This window comes from Leuciscus leuciscus, assembly GCF_965113295.1.
Source record: "Leuciscus leuciscus genome assembly, chromosome: 5".
In the NCBI taxonomy this organism is placed as follows: Eukaryota; Metazoa; Chordata; class Actinopteri; order Cypriniformes; family Leuciscidae; genus Leuciscus; species Leuciscus leuciscus.
The window spans coordinates 13,647,825-13,665,982 of record NC_138729.1 but is presented as its reverse complement, the minus strand read 5'-3'; the positions used below and the strand labels follow the sequence as shown (position 1 = coordinate 13,665,982).

The 18,158-nt window shown below is 40.9% G+C and overlaps 1 protein-coding gene across 4 annotated transcripts in view; it reads right to left on the bottom strand.

The window, feature by feature from the left end:
* arhgef15a (Rho guanine nucleotide exchange factor (GEF) 15) overlaps positions 1-18,158 on the bottom strand; it is a 78,730-nt gene that overhangs the window by 60,318 nt on the left and 254 nt on the right. The window contains exons 2-11 of one of the 4 annotated variants that reach the window (XM_082171401.1): positions 16,345-16,743; positions 6,902-7,615; positions 6,432-6,486; positions 5,628-5,692; positions 3,884-4,131; positions 3,623-3,783; positions 2,491-2,643; positions 2,160-2,289; positions 1,982-2,056; positions 1,358-1,450 (exon numbers count right to left, since the gene is read on the bottom strand). In XM_082171401.1, coding sequence (XP_082027527.1) covers positions 1,358-1,450; positions 1,982-2,056; positions 2,160-2,289; positions 2,491-2,643; positions 3,623-3,783; positions 3,884-4,131; positions 5,628-5,692; positions 6,432-6,486; positions 6,902-7,615; positions 16,345-16,743 — 2,093 coding nt within the window. The remainder of the gene's footprint in view (positions 1-1,357; positions 1,451-1,981; positions 2,057-2,159; positions 2,290-2,490; positions 2,644-3,622; positions 3,784-3,883; positions 4,132-5,627; positions 5,693-6,431; positions 6,487-6,901; positions 7,616-16,344; positions 16,744-18,158) is intronic. The other 3 variants (XM_082171402.1, XM_082171403.1, XM_082171404.1) reach the window with 3 other exon arrangements.

Here is an 18,158-nt window from a genome sequence, read left to right as displayed (position 1 = left end):
TTCGTGTTATTTTTCTTTTCTTCTCCCTTCAGAATTGAGGCAGCCAATTGCAGAAAATAAGCGTCTCTTCCCGATTGTGGTGGTGGGTTCTTTTGCCTGAATGCTGTGCTCACAGTGAGGTGTGGAGTGAGTGTGCAGTGAGTGTGCACGTATGATTGCTATATCATTTCTGCCAAGGAGAGCCAGCGCCCCATTCTGAAGTGAGCGTCCGTGTGTCATTTTGTGTTTAGATTATTTTTGATTTATTGGTGTTGTCTTAAATAATATTTGATATGCTTTTATTGAGAAAATAAAGTTTTGTATTGTTTTATACTCAACCTCTGATATCTGAATCTGATCAACGAACCTCTGAGCCTTGTTCAATTAAAGGGCATTTCCCCGGAAAGAGGCCCCCGGGGTGGTGTAGTCGGTAATTTTTCCTAAATCTTTAGTGTACCTCTAGTCAAAGCTGCCACACGTGCATCCACTTCCGTATTTATACCCACGCTGCGGGGTGGGGTGTGTGATGCGGTTCACGCACGCCAATGTCCATTGGCTCGTTTTTTACAATACTCGAAGATGACAGGCTCCCTAGCGTGATCCCGCTCAGTCGACACATTGACTACGTCTCCATTCCCTCCTTCAGGGAACGAGGGTTACATACATAACTGAGATGATGTATTACTCTTATCTGTATTTTAAATAGAAAAAATGCAAGTGATCGCGCTGGTGCCTCCATGTCGTGCAGTAAAGTGTGCTATACTTCAGCTTCCAAATTCCACATAAACACTGGTATATGCACCTAACAATAGCACACATTTATCTGTTAATGTTAGAGCGAGCAGCCATGTAAAGTTGCTACTTACATGTTTCAAATGATAAGCCATATTTGAGGTTTATAGATGATAGGTGAATATTTGGATTTCCTGTCCAACATACTGTAATTTCCACAAGGACCCTCCGTTAGCGATCTGTGTGTCAGACTGCTTGACTTCACCACTTCCTGTGTATTTTTTTTTTGTGTGTGTCTGTGTTTGTGTGTGCATCTTCGGAAGCAGTGCTGCTCAAAAAGGTACACAAAATGCTGCGCAAGAGTAAAACCTGACTGCTGAACACTGAGCATAATATAATACAGCGCGGCATAATATTTTCAGCTCATATTTTCACCTTTTTTCTCTTTCAGCCAAAAATAATAATTTCGACGGCCCAAATTTTGGTGCATCCCTACTTCTAGGTATCTGTTAACAGAATAAAACCTTCCTGGGTTCTTTAAAGCAAGAGTATGTAGATGTATTCTAAAGAAAAGATTCTACTGTGGCATAAGGCTATACTTGCTGGAAAATCTATTTTTAAAGGGTGCAGTAGTGAATTTACAGACCTTGAGTTTGTCAAACTCCAATTTGTTATAGATGTGTATGAGCTCCTCCATTTGTTTCATCTGCCCAACCTGTGTGTTTGCCTGCGTGATAAGCTACAAACAAGAAAAGAGAGATCAAAGCTGGACATGAACGGTAGAACAAATTTAAGAGTTATGAATAATTTTTTTAAAGGTGCTTATATTTAGTTTTAGTGTCTCACTTTACAGTGGTTTTACACACAATCAGAATTATGACATCAATGTTCAGTAAATAATCACAATCTTCCATCAAGTAAAACGTTCCATTAGCCTATCCGCAGATGGTGTATGTTGCCAAGAAAAGTTGCAAGTCAGCATTTTAATATATTTACCTGATGTTATATTGATATTTGGGTCAATGACATGATGGTCAGATCTATTAATTTATTCTAAATTGCATTTAAAAAAATGAAATTCACACACAATGGATGCACTTCTTCTGTTATGAACATACTCTTCATTTCTGAATTAAATTCATATAAGCAAAAGTATTAAAAGCATTGGAATTATATGTAGCCAACAATAAAATGTTTCACTTCTGTTATTCTAGATATCAGCACTCGGCTAATCAAACTCAAAGGTCAATGTTGATTTTATCCATTTTACCTCAGACACTGAAGCTAGGGCCTTGGAAGCAGTTTCCTCCTCTTTAGTGCCCTTTGCAGTCCGCTTCTGGATATTCTACAAAAGGTTGAAATTGATCCAGGCACTATTGTCTGCTGATTTCACATTTACAAATGAGAGGAACAGGTATTTTTGAGAACATTATAACGTTAAATCTCACCTGTATAAGGATTTTGATGCGTGTGATTCGCTGGAAGGGCAGAAGCATAAAGGATGTGAAGGGCAGACGTTTGCAGAGTGGAGATAACTCCAGTCGCCTCATCACAACTGAAAAATCCCTGTTACTCTCCCTGCCAGTACATAGGTATAAACAACATGCTCTTCAATACAACATTTAATTATCACTTTTTTGGTCATGGTACTCTAAAAGTAAATGCATTGTCAAATGTATTTTAGGCATTTAGAAGCTTTCACTGTTGTGAAGCTTTCAAAACAAAGCTGAAAGTTTTAGTTTCTCTACAAATGGATTTAGGTATGTATAAAAGTCTCACATCAGTCTGCTGTAGATCTTTTCTTGGTAATGCTGATTTCGGACATAATCAATGAAGACTGAGAAATAGTTCTCTGCATGGTCATAAATGATGTCACACACGTCAGATATCACCACACTCTCATCGACTCGCTTCAGCAGATCACCTATAAACCTAAGAAGAACAGATATGTTTATTCATTCCCATGGCCGTGGGGTAGTACTTTGGTTAATGTTTAAGTTTACTCAAAAATTATAATTGCGTCATCATTTACTCTTGTCAAAGCCATTCCAAATCCATATGACCATGTCATGTTCTATCATTTGACCTTGACTGATATTTTTTTCAGTGACAAATTACATAAATTTCGGTCTGTTCCTCAACTGAACTATGCACATGCACTTTGTACACTTACATTATGTTCTTGCTCCGTCCATGCAATAAATGCACATTCTTAAATGAGTGAGGTTTTCTAGCGTATTTCAACTACTCAGGTAAGTGCAATGAGGGCCATAGCTAGGGTATCTGGGGCCCTGGTGCAGGTTGTTGCCTTGATAGCACGCAAACATTTCTGCCTGTTATAGCTTGTGTAATTGCCAGCCTCTGATTTTCTGCTACAGACTGAAGTGTGAGTGTATAACGTGCCATGCTGTTACATTCAGCTATTAACAGAAAAATTTTGCAATTTTCTGGTGTTCTATTTTTGATTGGTTGGGGCATTCTACAGCCCTTTATCAAACTTCTCAGCACACAGCCTGCCTCAGATTCTTTTTAATGAATGCACAGATCATAAAAATACAGATTAACGCTATCTGTGCCTAAATTCTGATTGGGTAGGCAGACTTTTAGGAGGGCCTAGATCCAGATTTTTAATTTTTTTTAGTAAATGATTGACTTTCATTATGGGTAAACTATTCCTTTAAGATTACTTTTCAAAGATTTCATTATGAGTGAACAATGTAAATGTCATGCTGTTCCACACACAAAGCTTCAGAAGACTTGGCATAAAGTTCACAAGTTTAGACATATTTTATGGTACCTTTTTGGAGTTCGAGTTACGAGTTATCTATTTTTGAATAGAAACGAGTAGCTCATTTTGTGGTCCACAGAAGAAGGAAAAAAAATCCCCTTGTTTCTCTTCTATCTCTCTCACCTCTCGCTGACGTCATAGACCTGCAGGAGGTTGGAGAAGAGGGCCTTCCTATCATGAATGACCAGAGTCTCTTTGAGTTCCCGTGACCCCAGGAAGTGATCCTTCAGAACCCGCAGGGAGCGCAGGTAGGAGGCCTCAGAGGTGAGCACCTCAAACATGCTCTAAAAACACACAAAGATTTAAATAAAGATATGTACAAACTGAACTTGACCAAAAAAAAAAAGTGTATTATTCCTAAAAGTGTTAAACTATTACTCTAACCTCTTGTCTTTGTATTTCAGTGCGAGCGAGTTTGTATAATATTCCACTTTCCTTCACCACCGCTAAGTCTTGCCAGAGAGTAATCTCTTCGGGGCCTCTTTTGGATTGGGGGTCAACCACCCCCAGCCCTCCGGGACCCCCAAGACCCAGAGTTTCACTAACACTTTTCCTGTTGCAATCAGGGCTATCAGTCTGGATCTGACTGGCTTCTTTTGAGACCTTAGCCTGGTAGATCTGATACAGAGGTTCTAAGGATGACATGTGTTTGAGAAAGATTGGGTGAATCACAAAAGATCCAAAGAATCATTATTGCACCTTATCCAGTGAACGATAAATCCTGCTCCAATACCATCATATTAAATAAACCAGAAAACCACTAACTCTTGCTTTAAGATTAAAATATTTTTCTGGTAAACCCTTTCAGACAAAATGTCCCCTCAATATCTGAAAATCCTTTTCCTTGTAGGGACGTTTTTTGGTCCCCATGAGGAAAACAGAGTTTTCTGTAATGAGTAGGTTTAGAGGTAGGGGTAGGGTTAAAGTTAGGGGATATATGTCAATGGAATGTCCCCATAAAAACATGGAAACCCAACATTGTGTGTGTGCGTGTGTGCGTGTATGTGTATGTGTATGTGTATGTGTATGTGTATGTGTGTGTGTGTGTGTGTGTGTGTGTGTGTATTTGGAGTACTTCTTTATTGCACAATGCACATTTCTTAAAGGGATATTTCACCGCTGGAAAGATGAATGTGTATTTAAATTGGGTCATTTATGTAGTAGAAATGTGAAATTATTCTAGAAGTTGGTGCCTTCTAGACTGAGAAAAGCCAGAAAATGTCCTTTTGGCTCATGTGGATGAAAGACAACAACTTAATGCTAATTGGTGAAGTATCCCTTTAATATTAAGCCTAAAATGTCTTCATTTTAGATTCTAAAATCACTATTAGTGAGGATAGTATGATCTCTGTATAATATCATTCTTTAAATGCAAGATATTTAAAGTGTACCTAAAGTATACTTGCAATAGTTCCATTTAAGCACAATCAAATATACTTAAGTATTTCTTTAGTTGGACCTTAGCACTATTTCTGGATAACTAAAGTACATTAAGTACAAAATTAGTTGTTCCAATTTAGCAGACTTTAAGTATACCAATTTAGTTCACCAAAAGTTCTCACGAGAGCACAATCAGAATTTGCTCAGCGAGTCACTCTGCCATTGAGTAATGATGCTCATTAACTATGCCCTTGTAGCCGAGCTGCACCAATCACATCGGTGTATCTGATATAGGCAGGCCAGAGGCGAGCTAAACAGATGACGACAGCGCTAGTGACAGCGCAATCACGACAGTGATTGGTTGTAGTGTTATCCAATTGCGTGCAGTGAGATTTGCAAATGCATGCTTGGTGCCGCCCCTTGAGTTGGGCGATTTTCATTACTCAATGCCAGACCCTTAATCTTTCGGATTTGGGTCTGGATTTCCAGGCTAATTGCAGGGTATTTAGTGCGTAATATGTATAGTGTACTTAGAATAAAATAAATGTATTTCAAATATATTGTAGCATATTTATTTTTCACTATAGGGAGGGGATCGTGTGTATGTGTACAGTTACTACAGTATAAAAATCATTATATCTTATAAGGAGAGTCCCCACGAATATAGCTAAATCGTGTGTGTGTGTGTGCGTGTGTGCGTGTGTGTTTGTTTGTGTGTCTTATGTATACAGTCATTTAGGTATCTCACCATAGTCACTGTTTGGCTCCCAGTCACTGGAGATCCTCCGTGGGCTTTCTGTTTTGTCACACAGCCTGCAATAGACCTACAACTATTTAACCTGGCCACACATTACTGGGCTCAAACTAGTATCAGTCACAGATCATAAAGGCCAAATGACAAAGAGTGTTCTTTTTTAAATGTAATTTCTCATCAAAAAAGATGCCTAAACTTACAACAAACCTGGGAGACAAAAAAGGTCATTTTCACCACCTCGTACTTTCACTTTGACCAGACTTTCCAGCTAGCAGTGAGTCAGAAATTAAATCTCTCTTTTTCAAATCCGTAAAAGTTGGATATGTCAGGTTTTTATTTCAGGGAAAGAGGATGTGTAAATTAAACTCATAGAATATTAATTGAAAGATGGTGTATTAAAGCAAGTCAGAATAAAAAGTGTGTGTGTGTGTGTGTGTGTGTGTGTGTGTGTGTGTGTGTGTGTGTGTGTGTGTGTGTGTGTGTGTGTGTGTGTGTTATTTATCTCTTACATTTATGTGTATCACATTTAAATAACAACAAAAGTTAGTTTGCAAAGTGCACTAAAAATAGTCAAAAACAGAAGTCCTGTTCACAAGAGGGGGTAACAACAATATCTGACAGTACACCAACAAAAGATTAGTAAGGTACTGTTCATTATCATTTCATTATTTTCACACAATATCAAAAACCTTTAGTGTTTTACTTACTCTCTTGTCTATGCAAAAGAAAGACACAACTTTTAACGGCCTACTGAGCCCACAAAAATAATTTGCACACTTTTGAGAACTGTAAACTTACTCTTTTGTGTCAATAGACTCCCAGTCTTCCAAATTCCCATTTTCATAGCTCTCACCTAAAAAAAAAAAAAAAAAAAAAAAAACGCTTTCCAGAAATCTAGACATATATCTGTTTCATTTTTGAGTAATGAATAAAGCATTTAAAAGCAGATATTTGAAAAATAATAATAAATAAATAGAGTAACTGATAGCATATCTTGATGTCCACAATGATTTCAACAAGAAGGACATATTCCTGGAGCAATTAGGGTAGGGTCTAGGCTGGTTTTAGGGGCTTGGACAATGTTACCATACTTAATGTTTGGGATTACGAACAGGTTTGAGACTATGTTTATTTGACAAGAATGTTGTTCCAGGATCAACACATTAATTCAAGAAGATGTCATTCTTGGCAAAATCTTAGCCATTAAAAGTGGACAGTAAATATTAAAGTCATGCACACTTTTTCTCTAATAAAACTTCTGTGCTCACCTGATGGGTTTAGCACAGGCATAGGGCGTGACAATCTTCCACGCTCACAATTGCTGGTGTTTCTGATAGGTAGACCGCCTCCTCGAAGAGAGACCACACAGGCCAATGCTGGCTGAGAAGTCCGCCTCTCTGTCTTTTGCTGTAGTGGAGGGTGCCGAGGAAGTCTTGGGGGAGGACGAGGGGGGACAGCTGGAGCAGTAACTTTATTGTCGTTTGATGGCAAAAGATCCAAGTATATATGAGCATCAGTGTGGTCAAGCTGTGTATATTGTTGGCTATTTTGATAATCAGAGGACTGATAAGTCCTTGGTGGTACAGGGGGTTTTGAGTGGTTTTGAAATGACTCATCAGCATATACAAACCCTTTTCCTGCTAATTTGTGAGGGCTGTGGTGAAGCAGAAAGCTTTGGCAATTTACACACGGAGGCAATACTTGGGGTTTTGTATGGCAAGATGGGCTATTTTGTGGCCTACTGACTTCATTGCTGGTTAAGTGTAAAACATCCTCCTTTTTTAGAAACTCATTTCTCTTGATTTCCTTTGATTCAATTACAGTATCCTGTAGAGGTACCCAGACCAGTTTCATACCAGGCCTTTGAAGGTGGCAGATGCAATGACAGTGTTTCTCCTCTGAGGTTTTTGGTGGTGCAGTGGAGCCATGATGATGTTCTATAGTGCCACTCACAGAGTTATTCATTTCACTGCCATCAGGAGCTGAGGGAATGAAGGGTGGTCAGGTGCTTTATTAAGCTTATTAACAGGCCCAGACAGAATCAGATTATTTTATTATATTTATTATTTTTTACTGGTAAAATAATAGGCTATTAAAAATTTTATAATGTATATTCTTATTGGTTTGTGAGAACATTAACAGATTAGCCAAATATTTAATTTAAGGGACTGGGGATTTGTGATCTTTGTGAATGATGGGTTATCCAAAGCGAGTTCTGTAGCGCAGACTTGCATAACAGTTGCCTTCTACAATGCTCTAAGCCAGTGGTCCTAAGTTGGTTTTGCTTTAATACCTATATTTTACATTGTAAAAAAAAAAGTAACACTTTCTATGAAGCCTATGCTTATAATGAATTATAACCCCATATATACTATAAGTAAATTTCTATTCTATAAAAATATTTTTAAAAAATCTATAAAATATAATTACTTATAAGTTATGCATTTGCTTTATCAATGTGCATGCTTATAATCCATTATACACTGATTTATTAATGATCAAATATAAAATAGTTCCAGAGACACTTTGCTGTTCCAATTAGTTATCAATTATGTCTTTAATGGCTAATGTTTGCATTAGATGTCATGAATACTAATTTTGATGTGTTAAAATCTGTATCTCAGCCATATGCATAGTATTGCTTATAGCGGTTTGGAATTATTCTTTAAAAAATACTCTGTTGCAGTGTTTTACTAGTATGTAATATTACTAGCATTTAGGGTTAATATTGACCCTAATATTGCCCCCCAGTTCATGAACCCTTTGCACTAAAAGCACAAGTATGATCTCATTTGAAAGCTGACACCAGGTAGTTTATTGTAAATGTAGATTAATTATTGTCATAATGAAAAAAACATTTTTTAAATAGCTTCAAAGTTTTGTAAAGTTATTAGAAATTTATTTTTATGAAACATATTCATGAAAATAAAATTGAAGTGGGCACTGTAGCAATCTAGAAATGCACTGCAGCTAAAGCCATATGTGTGACCATGTTATATTTAAAATCTGAAAATGATAAGTCTAAAACTCTGTATTTAGTTAAATGTTTTTCAAGATCATGTCAAATTACTTTATTTTGGGCCTAGCTAGCATGTTAGCTTAGCACACCATCAATACACGACCATTTATGAGATTAAAACCATGTTTGTGCTCCAAACGTACTTTATAACGCAAGTGGAGGGTTTTAAATAATCTTCTGTGATCTAATTTGGCTTCAGATAAAAAAAAAATCTGACAGAAAATATATTATTTATAGAATTATGTACAATGATAAAGTCTATATCGATTAGCATTACATTATAAATATAATCTATTATTATAAAAATACCTGGCATTGCTTGAAGAACACAGGCAAATCACATATCATTGCAATTATGTTTATTGTTTTCAAAACGTCTGTATCTGCATATTACAGCGATCTCTGTGTTAGCTTTGTGTGTAGCTGCTATCAGTGTCAGTGACGTCCTTGAAGGTCACATGATTATGGCTCTTCTTCGTGTTCCATATATGGAGTATTTTTGTGCATATAGCGCCCTCAGGCTATTGGTATGAATTGAAAACACAGCACATCTCAGTAAGAAGCGCTCATAATGATTACATCGACGCATTTGGGTATAAATTCAATAAATATTATTCCTGTCTATAGAAATATGATGTGAATCTATGAGAATATATCAATATTTCTCCAAGTCTGCACCTTTTTGAGCTAAAAGCCCTGAGGGACGTTGTTTTGTGAAGCACTGTCATGACGACAGCACGGAGTTCTCTTTCATCATCTCGTTTCGAGATCCACCTATGGGAAGGGCATCCGTACCTGACCTCTGCAGAAGCATCCAATTGCACCAAGTCTGGCTAGATAGACAGAAGCGCGCAGCCAATGCCAGGTAAGGCCACACCCCCTTACCTAAGGCATATAGCTGTCAGGCGCGCTGCTATTCCTCAGTTGACATTCGCTTCTCGCGATCTCTGCACTGACACAGTTCGGTTGGATTAACGTTACGCTGCTCACTTTCGAGTCTTCAGGAGGACATATCGCCAGATCAGCCTCCGCCAGACGTGAGTGACAGTCGTTTCTTCAGCCTATCCGCTGTGTTTTTTGCATCCGGAGCCGCCCGCGCTCTCGCTGTCCTTCACCTGCTCCTCCTTACATGGCTGCCCGCCACGGATTTTTCCGAGTTCTTCACCGCTAGCCCACCCATGGCTATGTGACCGTCTAAACAGCCGCTTCTCCGGGGAACAGCCTATCACGACGAGCCTGCCCGGCCGCGTGTGGTGCTCTAATCGCCGCTAAGGACCCTCTCGTTCTGCGCTGTTTGCTTGAGCTTAACACGCTCAAGAAGCTTTGGAGAACCCGGAGAATTGTGGTCATTGTAATTGCTGCACATGTAGCTTTTTACTAAGCCGGCTTTTAGTTGCACGACCCAGCGCGCCGTGCTCGGCCTTTCTGACTCGGATGGGGGACACGGTGATGATGACGCACTACCGGGGGACTCCCGGAGCGCCACCTCTCTAAATATTTGAGCTGACATCAGCCCAATCCGCATTACCTGAAGAGGACATCTTCGCGGGAAAACCTCACTCTCGTTGACGAACCGGCCGGTTCCGGCGACGGGGATGACGCGGTCCTTTTAGCGTTCCCTAGGCTAGCGCTCACGCGGCTTTGCCTCAGTCCATCCTCCTGGAAGTTTGTGAGCGAGCGGCCGTTCGTCTCAACATTGTGTGGCCAGCTCCACAGAGCGCCACCGACCAGGATAGGAATATTTACGACGGGTAAGCGCTGAGACCACCGCCCAGTCTGAGGAAACAACTCTTAAAACTGGAGCGTCCCGCTAGACTGTTAACACGGTCTCACGGGCCTTGATGTGTTACGATTACGTGTTGAGGCTTTCAATTTATGCCCCGAACGCAAGCGGCCTGCCTGTTGTTCGACCGTTGGGAGTATCGAGCCCGCGTTCACGGGCCACGAGGACGTTTAGTGGACGTTGTGTGTGTGTAACCCCCCCCCCCCCCCCCCCCCCCCCCCCAAGCGGGGCTGTCGTGAGGAAAAGTACGTAGCAGTGTTACCACACTGCACGCACTTGGTTCCCCTCACCCAGTTATTAAAGGCTTCGGCCCCAGTTTTTCCCAACACAAAACACACACATTACTAAACAACACATTTAACAAACGAATCAAATGAATTCGTGCAGATTTATATATCTGCCAACATAGAGAGCCAATCTCTCTGATCCCATGCATGTCGCCCTGAGTCCGTCCACAAGAGGGCTCCATTGCCTCACAAATCAACTAGCTGGGCTCACACAGCTCAGTTGCGGCTGCCCAGCCATGTGTTTTTAGTGGACGTTGTGTGTGGAAGGCTTCGGCCCCTGTGTTCCCCAACACAAAACACACACATAACTAAATAACACTTTAAAACAAACGAATTAAATAAATCCGTTACAGAGAGAGTATCTCTCTCCGTGGATATTATTTTTATGCCTGCAGTGTGTTTTTAGTGGACGTTGTGTGTGGAAGGCTTAGGCCCCTGTGTTCCCCAACACAAACACACACATAACTAAATAACACTTTAAAACATACAAATTAAATAAATCCGTTACAGAGAGAATATCTCTCTCCGCGGATATTATTTTTCTGCCTGCACTTAAGACTGCCCAGTTCATGTGTTCAGGAGATATGTGTGTTTTCCGCCCACTTTCAGGCCTTGTGAGGGAAAGTTTAGCACAGTGGACACCACACTATGTTCCCCTCACTCTGTCAATAAAGGCTCCGGCCCCAGTGTTTGCCCAACACAAAACACACAAAGTTACGAATCAAATGAATTTGTTTTGGAGAGAAGACCTCTCTCCACAGAGAAAACTTCTCACTGCAGAGGGAGGAAATCCCTCCGAACCCCTGCATGTCGCCTCTAGTGTGCCCACTAGATGGCGCCTTTGCATCACGAATGAACCACCTGGGCCCATACACCCCCGCTCCGGCCCGAGCGGGGGCGCTCTCGAGTCACGAAGCGGCTTGGCAAGCCATTTCAGCGCCCGAGTGGGTTTTGCGTACCGTAACCTAGGGTTACAGGCTGCAGTTTGCAATAAAACCTCCACTTTTCAACGGCGTTCTCTCTTCTTACACAGAAGAAAATGCCTCACACATTCTGACACATTCTTAACAAGGGAGCGATTCAGATGGATCTTATAAACCATGGTTTTTATTCCTGGTATTTTTATGTTTCCAAAAGGCGTGGTGCCCCCCGCCCTATATGGACCTTCGAATGTTGAACAAACATTTGAGGAAATACAATTTCAGAATGTGACACAAGGCTCTCTCACCCGTGCCATAAAGCAGAACGACTGGTTCACATCAGTCGATCTGAAAGATGCTTTCTTTCACATAAGTATCTACCCTCCACACAGGAAATATCTTCGTCTCGCCTACCAAGGCATTTGTTACGAATTCACAGTTCTTCCGTTCGGGCGAAATTTGAGTCCCCGAACTTTCTGTCTGTGTGCGGAGGCGGGCGTGGCGCCCCTGAGACTATCAGGGCTGAGAATTCTGAATTACATATACGATTGGTTCATCATAGCCAAATCGAAGGAGAAGGTGTCGCTGGACACCGGCCGGGTGCTCGCGCACATCACATCCCACACTCCCAGTCAGAATGTCTTTTTCCTGGGCTTAGAATTGAACTCAGTCTCCTTGCGAGTGTGTCTCTCTCAAGAGCGCGTTCGCTCTCTGATGAACTGTCTGTCTCAGTTCAGAGAAGGGGCGAGAGTACAGTATCGCACATGCCTCAGGCTGCAGGGTCTCATGGCTTCATCTATCCAAGTTGTGCCGTTGGGTCTCCTGAGAATGAGAGCGTTCACGAAATGGGTTTTGTCACTACATTTCAGCCCGATTCGCGATCTCTGCCGCTCGGTAACAGTGACGCGCGCCTGCTCGGCGGCCCTGCGCCATTGGGAGAGCGAGAACTTTACGCTCGGGGAACCCCCTTGGGACGGTTACGATGCGGAAAGTTGTGACGACAGATGCGTCCTTAACAGGCTGGGGAACCACCCAGGAAGGCAGAATGGTGAACGGTCTGTGGCTGAGCAGACTACGTTCAGCGCACATTAACTATTTAGAGCTTTTACCATTTGGAAAGCTCTGAATCATTTTCTGCCTCGCCTGCAGGGACATCCCGTTCTAGTACGGTGCGATAATACCACGGCAGTGGCTTATATCAACCGTCAGGGCGGCATGCGCTCGTCGAAACTCCACGCTCTAGCTTACAGGCTGTTGGTGTGGAGCAGACGGGTTTTTCTGTCATTACGCGTGACTCATGTTCGAGCATTCTGAACAGAGGCGCGGATCTGCTATCGAGGGGAAACCCAATCTAAGGGGATTGGCGTCTTCACCCGCAGATAGTGGAGATGTTATGGATGAGATTTAGACAGGCAGCCGTAGATCTTTTCGCCTCGCGCGAAAACCACCATTGTCCTATGTTCTTCTCGACTAAGGGACGTGGACGCGCCCCTCAGGGCAGACGCACTGGCCCACCCATGGCCCAAAGTGCTGCTGTATGCTTTTCCTCCCCTGTGCCTGATATTTTCACACTGGCCAGGGTGAGAGAGCACGGCCTGTCTCTCATTCTGATAGCACCCAGGTGGCTCAAAGCCCCGTGGCTGGCAGAGATAATCCCTCTGTTGTACGCCGAGCCATGGCGCCTTCCCCCTCGCACGGACATACTGTCCCAAGCCAACGGGGAGATTTACCACCCCCACCCGGACAGGGTGACTCTCTGGGCCTGGCCTGTGAGAGGACGAACCTAAATGCACTGGGGCTCCCGCCGCGTGTAATCGCCACTACTCAGAATGCCAGGGCCGTTTCCACACGATCCCTATATGGCTGGAAGTGGCAAGTGTTCGAAGGGTGGTGTGATGGGCGTGGTCTCACATCTTATCAGTGCTCGGTGCCTGATATTTTGTGTTTCCTGCAAGACCTCATGGAAAGAGGCAGGTCTTTTTCCACCATTAAGGTCTACCTGGCTGCGTTTTCAGCCTGTCATGTGGGTTTTGAGGGCTCCACCGTCAGGCAGCACCCTCTAACCCGCAGTTTTATGAAGGGTGCACGCCGCTCTTTGCCGGTCATCAGGAGATCTGTTCCAGGGTAGGACCTCTCCATGGTGCTGGAAGCGCGGTCTCTTTATCCTTTTGAGCCTCTGGGAAGTATTTCCCTTAAGCTGCTGTCCCTCAAGACAGCTTTGCTCTCGGCCTTGGCATCTGCTAAACGGGTCAGTGAGCTACATGCACTCTCGGTTCAACCCTCGTGCGCCAAATTCTCCCTAAGTGGAGATAAGGTTTCCCTTAAGCCTAACCCGGCCTTCATGCCGAAATGCTTCGCTGTGTTCACTTCGGAGGTTTTGGAGCTATCCGCTTTTCACCCTCCACCCTTTGCCTCCTCGGAGGATCAGGGGCTGAATGCTCTGTGTCCCGGTCGCGCTCTGCAAGCATGTATGACCAGGACCAGTGCTTTCCGCAAGAGCGACCAGCTCTTTGTTTCAAGGGCTCCCCCGCACAAGGGGAGTCCCATTTCAAAGCAATGCCTCTCACATTGGCTTGTGGACGCTATACTATGGCTTATGAAGCAAAGGGAGTCCAGCCCCCAGGGGGCATCAGAGCTCATTCTACAAGGGGCTTAGCCGCCTCTTGGGCTTTGTTCAGGGGAGTGCCACTGCAAGACATCTGCTCCGCGGCCAGCTGGGCCTCTCCTCATACCTTTGAGCGTTACTACCGGTTGGATGTCACCAGAACCTCGGTGGCACACTCGGTCCTAGGGGTAGGGACCTTAGCCCTTTCCCACAGCCCCGTTGGGTTAACCAACGAAGAGTGAATGGGCCGGCTGGCCATGTTCATTCCTGTCACCAAGCATTCGCATTCCTTCTTGGGTTTAGCTATGTGCATTGGTGGTGCGGGGGCCATTATCATGTATGGGTCTCATGCATGTTTCATGCCCTGCTTGTCCACAGCAGTTTAGCGTGGCATCACCCTTGCAGGGTCATGTTTGTGGGACGTGTCAGGCACCGCCTCTCTGAGGTGACCGTCCTTCTCTGGCTTTCAGAACCTCACTGTGAGTGTATTGGGCAATCGGGGAGCTGTCCATGTCTCTCCCATAGGTGGATCTCGAAACGAGATGATGAAAGAGAACAATAGGTTACTGTCGTAACCCCGGTTCTCTGAAACATCGAGTGGAGAGATCCACCAGCTTCGCCCCGCTTGCCGCACAAGAAGCGAATATACTTACTGAGGAATAGCAGCGCGCCTGACAGCTATATGCCTTAGGTAAGGGGGTGTGGCCTTACCTGGCATTGGCTGCGCGCTTCTGTCTGTCTAGCCAGACTTGGTGCAATTGGATGCTTCTGCAGAGGTCAGGTACGGATGCCCTTCCCATAGGTGGATCTCTCCACTCGATGTTTCAGAGAACCGGGGTTACGACAGTAACCTATTGTGTTTTTTTATGAATGGACCAACTGACGCTCATAATTCATATTAAAGGGATCAACGCATTTTTTCATTTCATAACTCCTGACACACTATAAGTTTCTCAGAATACAATAGTGGTCAAATACTGAAACTTGAGTCTTATATCTTTTTAATGATGTATAGTTTGTCAAAGTATAACATTTAATCTGATAGTAACTTTGAACTAAATAAATAAAAAAACGCTTCAGTGCGCCGACGCACTGGCCGAGGGTTAACAGGTTTTAATGCCAATATTAGTACGGATACTACGTTTTTTGTATAATAAAATCAGTCTTTACATGCAAGATATTTAAGATGTACCTAAAGTATACTTGCAATAGTTCCACTTTAGCAAGCAAACATAAGTGTATCTTTAGTTGGACCTCTGCATTATTTATGGATAACTAAACTGCATTAAGTACTAAAATGACTTGTTCCAATTTAGCAGACTTTAAGTGTACCAATTTAGCATACTAAAAGTACAATTGCACGGTGTTTATAATAAGTACATAAATATGTAAATGTATTTGTCATATACTAAACATAAAATAAATGTTTTTCAAATACATTTTTGTATATTGATTTTTCAATAGGGACCATATGACTGACTAATTAATACTTAAAAATCTGTGAATTATTGTTATCAGTGTATTATGAGCATGCACATTGAAAAAGCAAATGCATGGCTTAATTATACAAATAATATAAATGTAACTATAACGGTTCTTATAATACAGTATAGGTCTTAATGAGTCTTTATGTATATTTATAAAATTGTAATACTAATATTACTTATTAATATTAGATATAAATAAGTATAAATGGAGCTATAATTCATTATAAGCATGGTCTTTATAAAAAGTGTTACCAAAAACGGTAACATAAAAAATGTAGGCAAAATTTGAACATTTAACATTGAAATGTCTCTTGAATCTCAATGGTTTCATGCTCTCAACAGCTAGTAATGCACTGCATATAATATGTTTATCCTCCTTGCAAGTTACCTGCATTTACATCAATGACAAATACTGTAGAGGTTTACATAATAGAGGAAAGGAAATCTTCAAGGAAAGTGTCAAGTTGTTAAATGTACTCCTTGTATTTATGTTGGCTTCAAATAATAGCCTACTTCTATACCTTATTCAACTGTTTTAATTGAATTACTCTAAACCTACATCACATACAATATAAAGCACACACAGATTCATATTAAAAAAATTAATTACCTGATCGACCCACATCCACATCATCTACTGCCAGCTGACAATTTTTTTCCAGGATCTGTTTTTTATCCCATATTCTACATCCACTTTTATTAGGTCTTGAGAATGAAGATATATCCTGGTCCTCTATCCTGGTTGGACATCTAGCTTCAACCATCAAAGCCCTTCTATTTTGGCTCATATCTTCAGAGTATCTTCTTTCTTTACTGTTGAAGTTTATTGCTGTTTGCTTGCCTTTTCCTGGTTCAAAGTTAAGCAAACCCTGAGCCACTCTGCAAGATGAACCAACGAGTCTTGACTGGTGTAAAGCATTAATGTTTGGTTTTGGTGGAAGTTTGGGTTTCTGTGGAATGGTAGGTTTTCCACTGGATGGTTTACAGATTGATTTATCCATTTGGTTCTCTAAAATAAATTTCGTGTCCAAATGAGCAAGATTCACACATTAAAATCCATAATAATGGACTACTGCACAATATTACACACTATTAACCCCTTAACTGTCACCCCCCTTTTTGAGAATGGACATTAAAATGCACTATTCAAGCTTAAATGGTTGTAATTCAAGAATGCTTTGGAGTATAGACCCAAGTTTGGTCTTGTTTTAAAGGGAAAAAATAGCAGATTATTGCTGAAGTGAAAGCACTTCAAAAAATTAAAGTATGAAAAAGTTATGGAAGTTTAAATTTACATTAAATCAAATATAATTTATTTGATATTTTTCTTTTATATAAAATATATATTTTACAAAATATGTTTTACAAAAAAATTACTATAAAATCAAAGCCATATATCTAACCAAGTTGTGTTCCAAATTTGAAGTTGATATCACAAAAATTGAAGTTCCCATGAGATTTTGTTTAGGCGTATTACCAAAAATAGCCACCGGGTGTCATTGAATTCCATTGAATTTAACTGTATGCATTCTACCATAACAAATTAATACATTTCTGTCCAAATATCACTTCTGTCACAAAATATGGAACATTGAGACTCAGACCTGTCTGACAATATGTGTTTTGTCAAGATTAGAAAATATTTTGATCATAAATTATGAAATATGATGACGCCCAAAAGGGGAGGAGCCTGATAAAATAATTTAGAGTACCGTTTCTATGGTAACACAATGTCCAATTTCAAAACAGTTTTCACAGGATGAATTCTGAGATCGTAACACTGTAAAAAAAAAATTACATCCCCAAGTAAAAAATTTCAAGTGACCGATAACATCTAAATTTTTCAATTAGTCTGACGTATTATTTCTCATTGAGCCAATGTTAACAGACTATTGCAACAAGAATTTCACTTGGGCCAATTGAAAAATGTAGATGTTATCGGTCACTTGAAATTTTTGATTTGGGAGGGTTAGAAATTTTTTACAGTGAAGCTTTCAAATGATACCTAATTTATGATAACTACTAAAATATGTGATGTAATAAAAAAAGGCAATAAAAAAAGATAATATTATATTTTAGAGGATAATATGTATATTATACTTTTTAGAGGATAATATTATTTTATATTTTTTTATTGACAAATACTAGATTAAATGTTTTATTAAGAACTTTCAGCATGAAAACCAAAGTTTCAATTATTAAAAGTGTGTGTGTCGACTTTTTGTGACAAACACCAGAAACGCCTGTTATGATGTAGATTTTTTGAGGTGCGCTCTTGTCATAAATTCATCTATTACTGTTCCTGCATAAATTGTAACAAAAAACAGTGCTGAAATATCTATTAAGGAGTCTTAGACCTTTCCAACGATATATAGTTTGTCATGATTAAATTAGGATTTAATTGTAATATAGTGAAGTAAACTT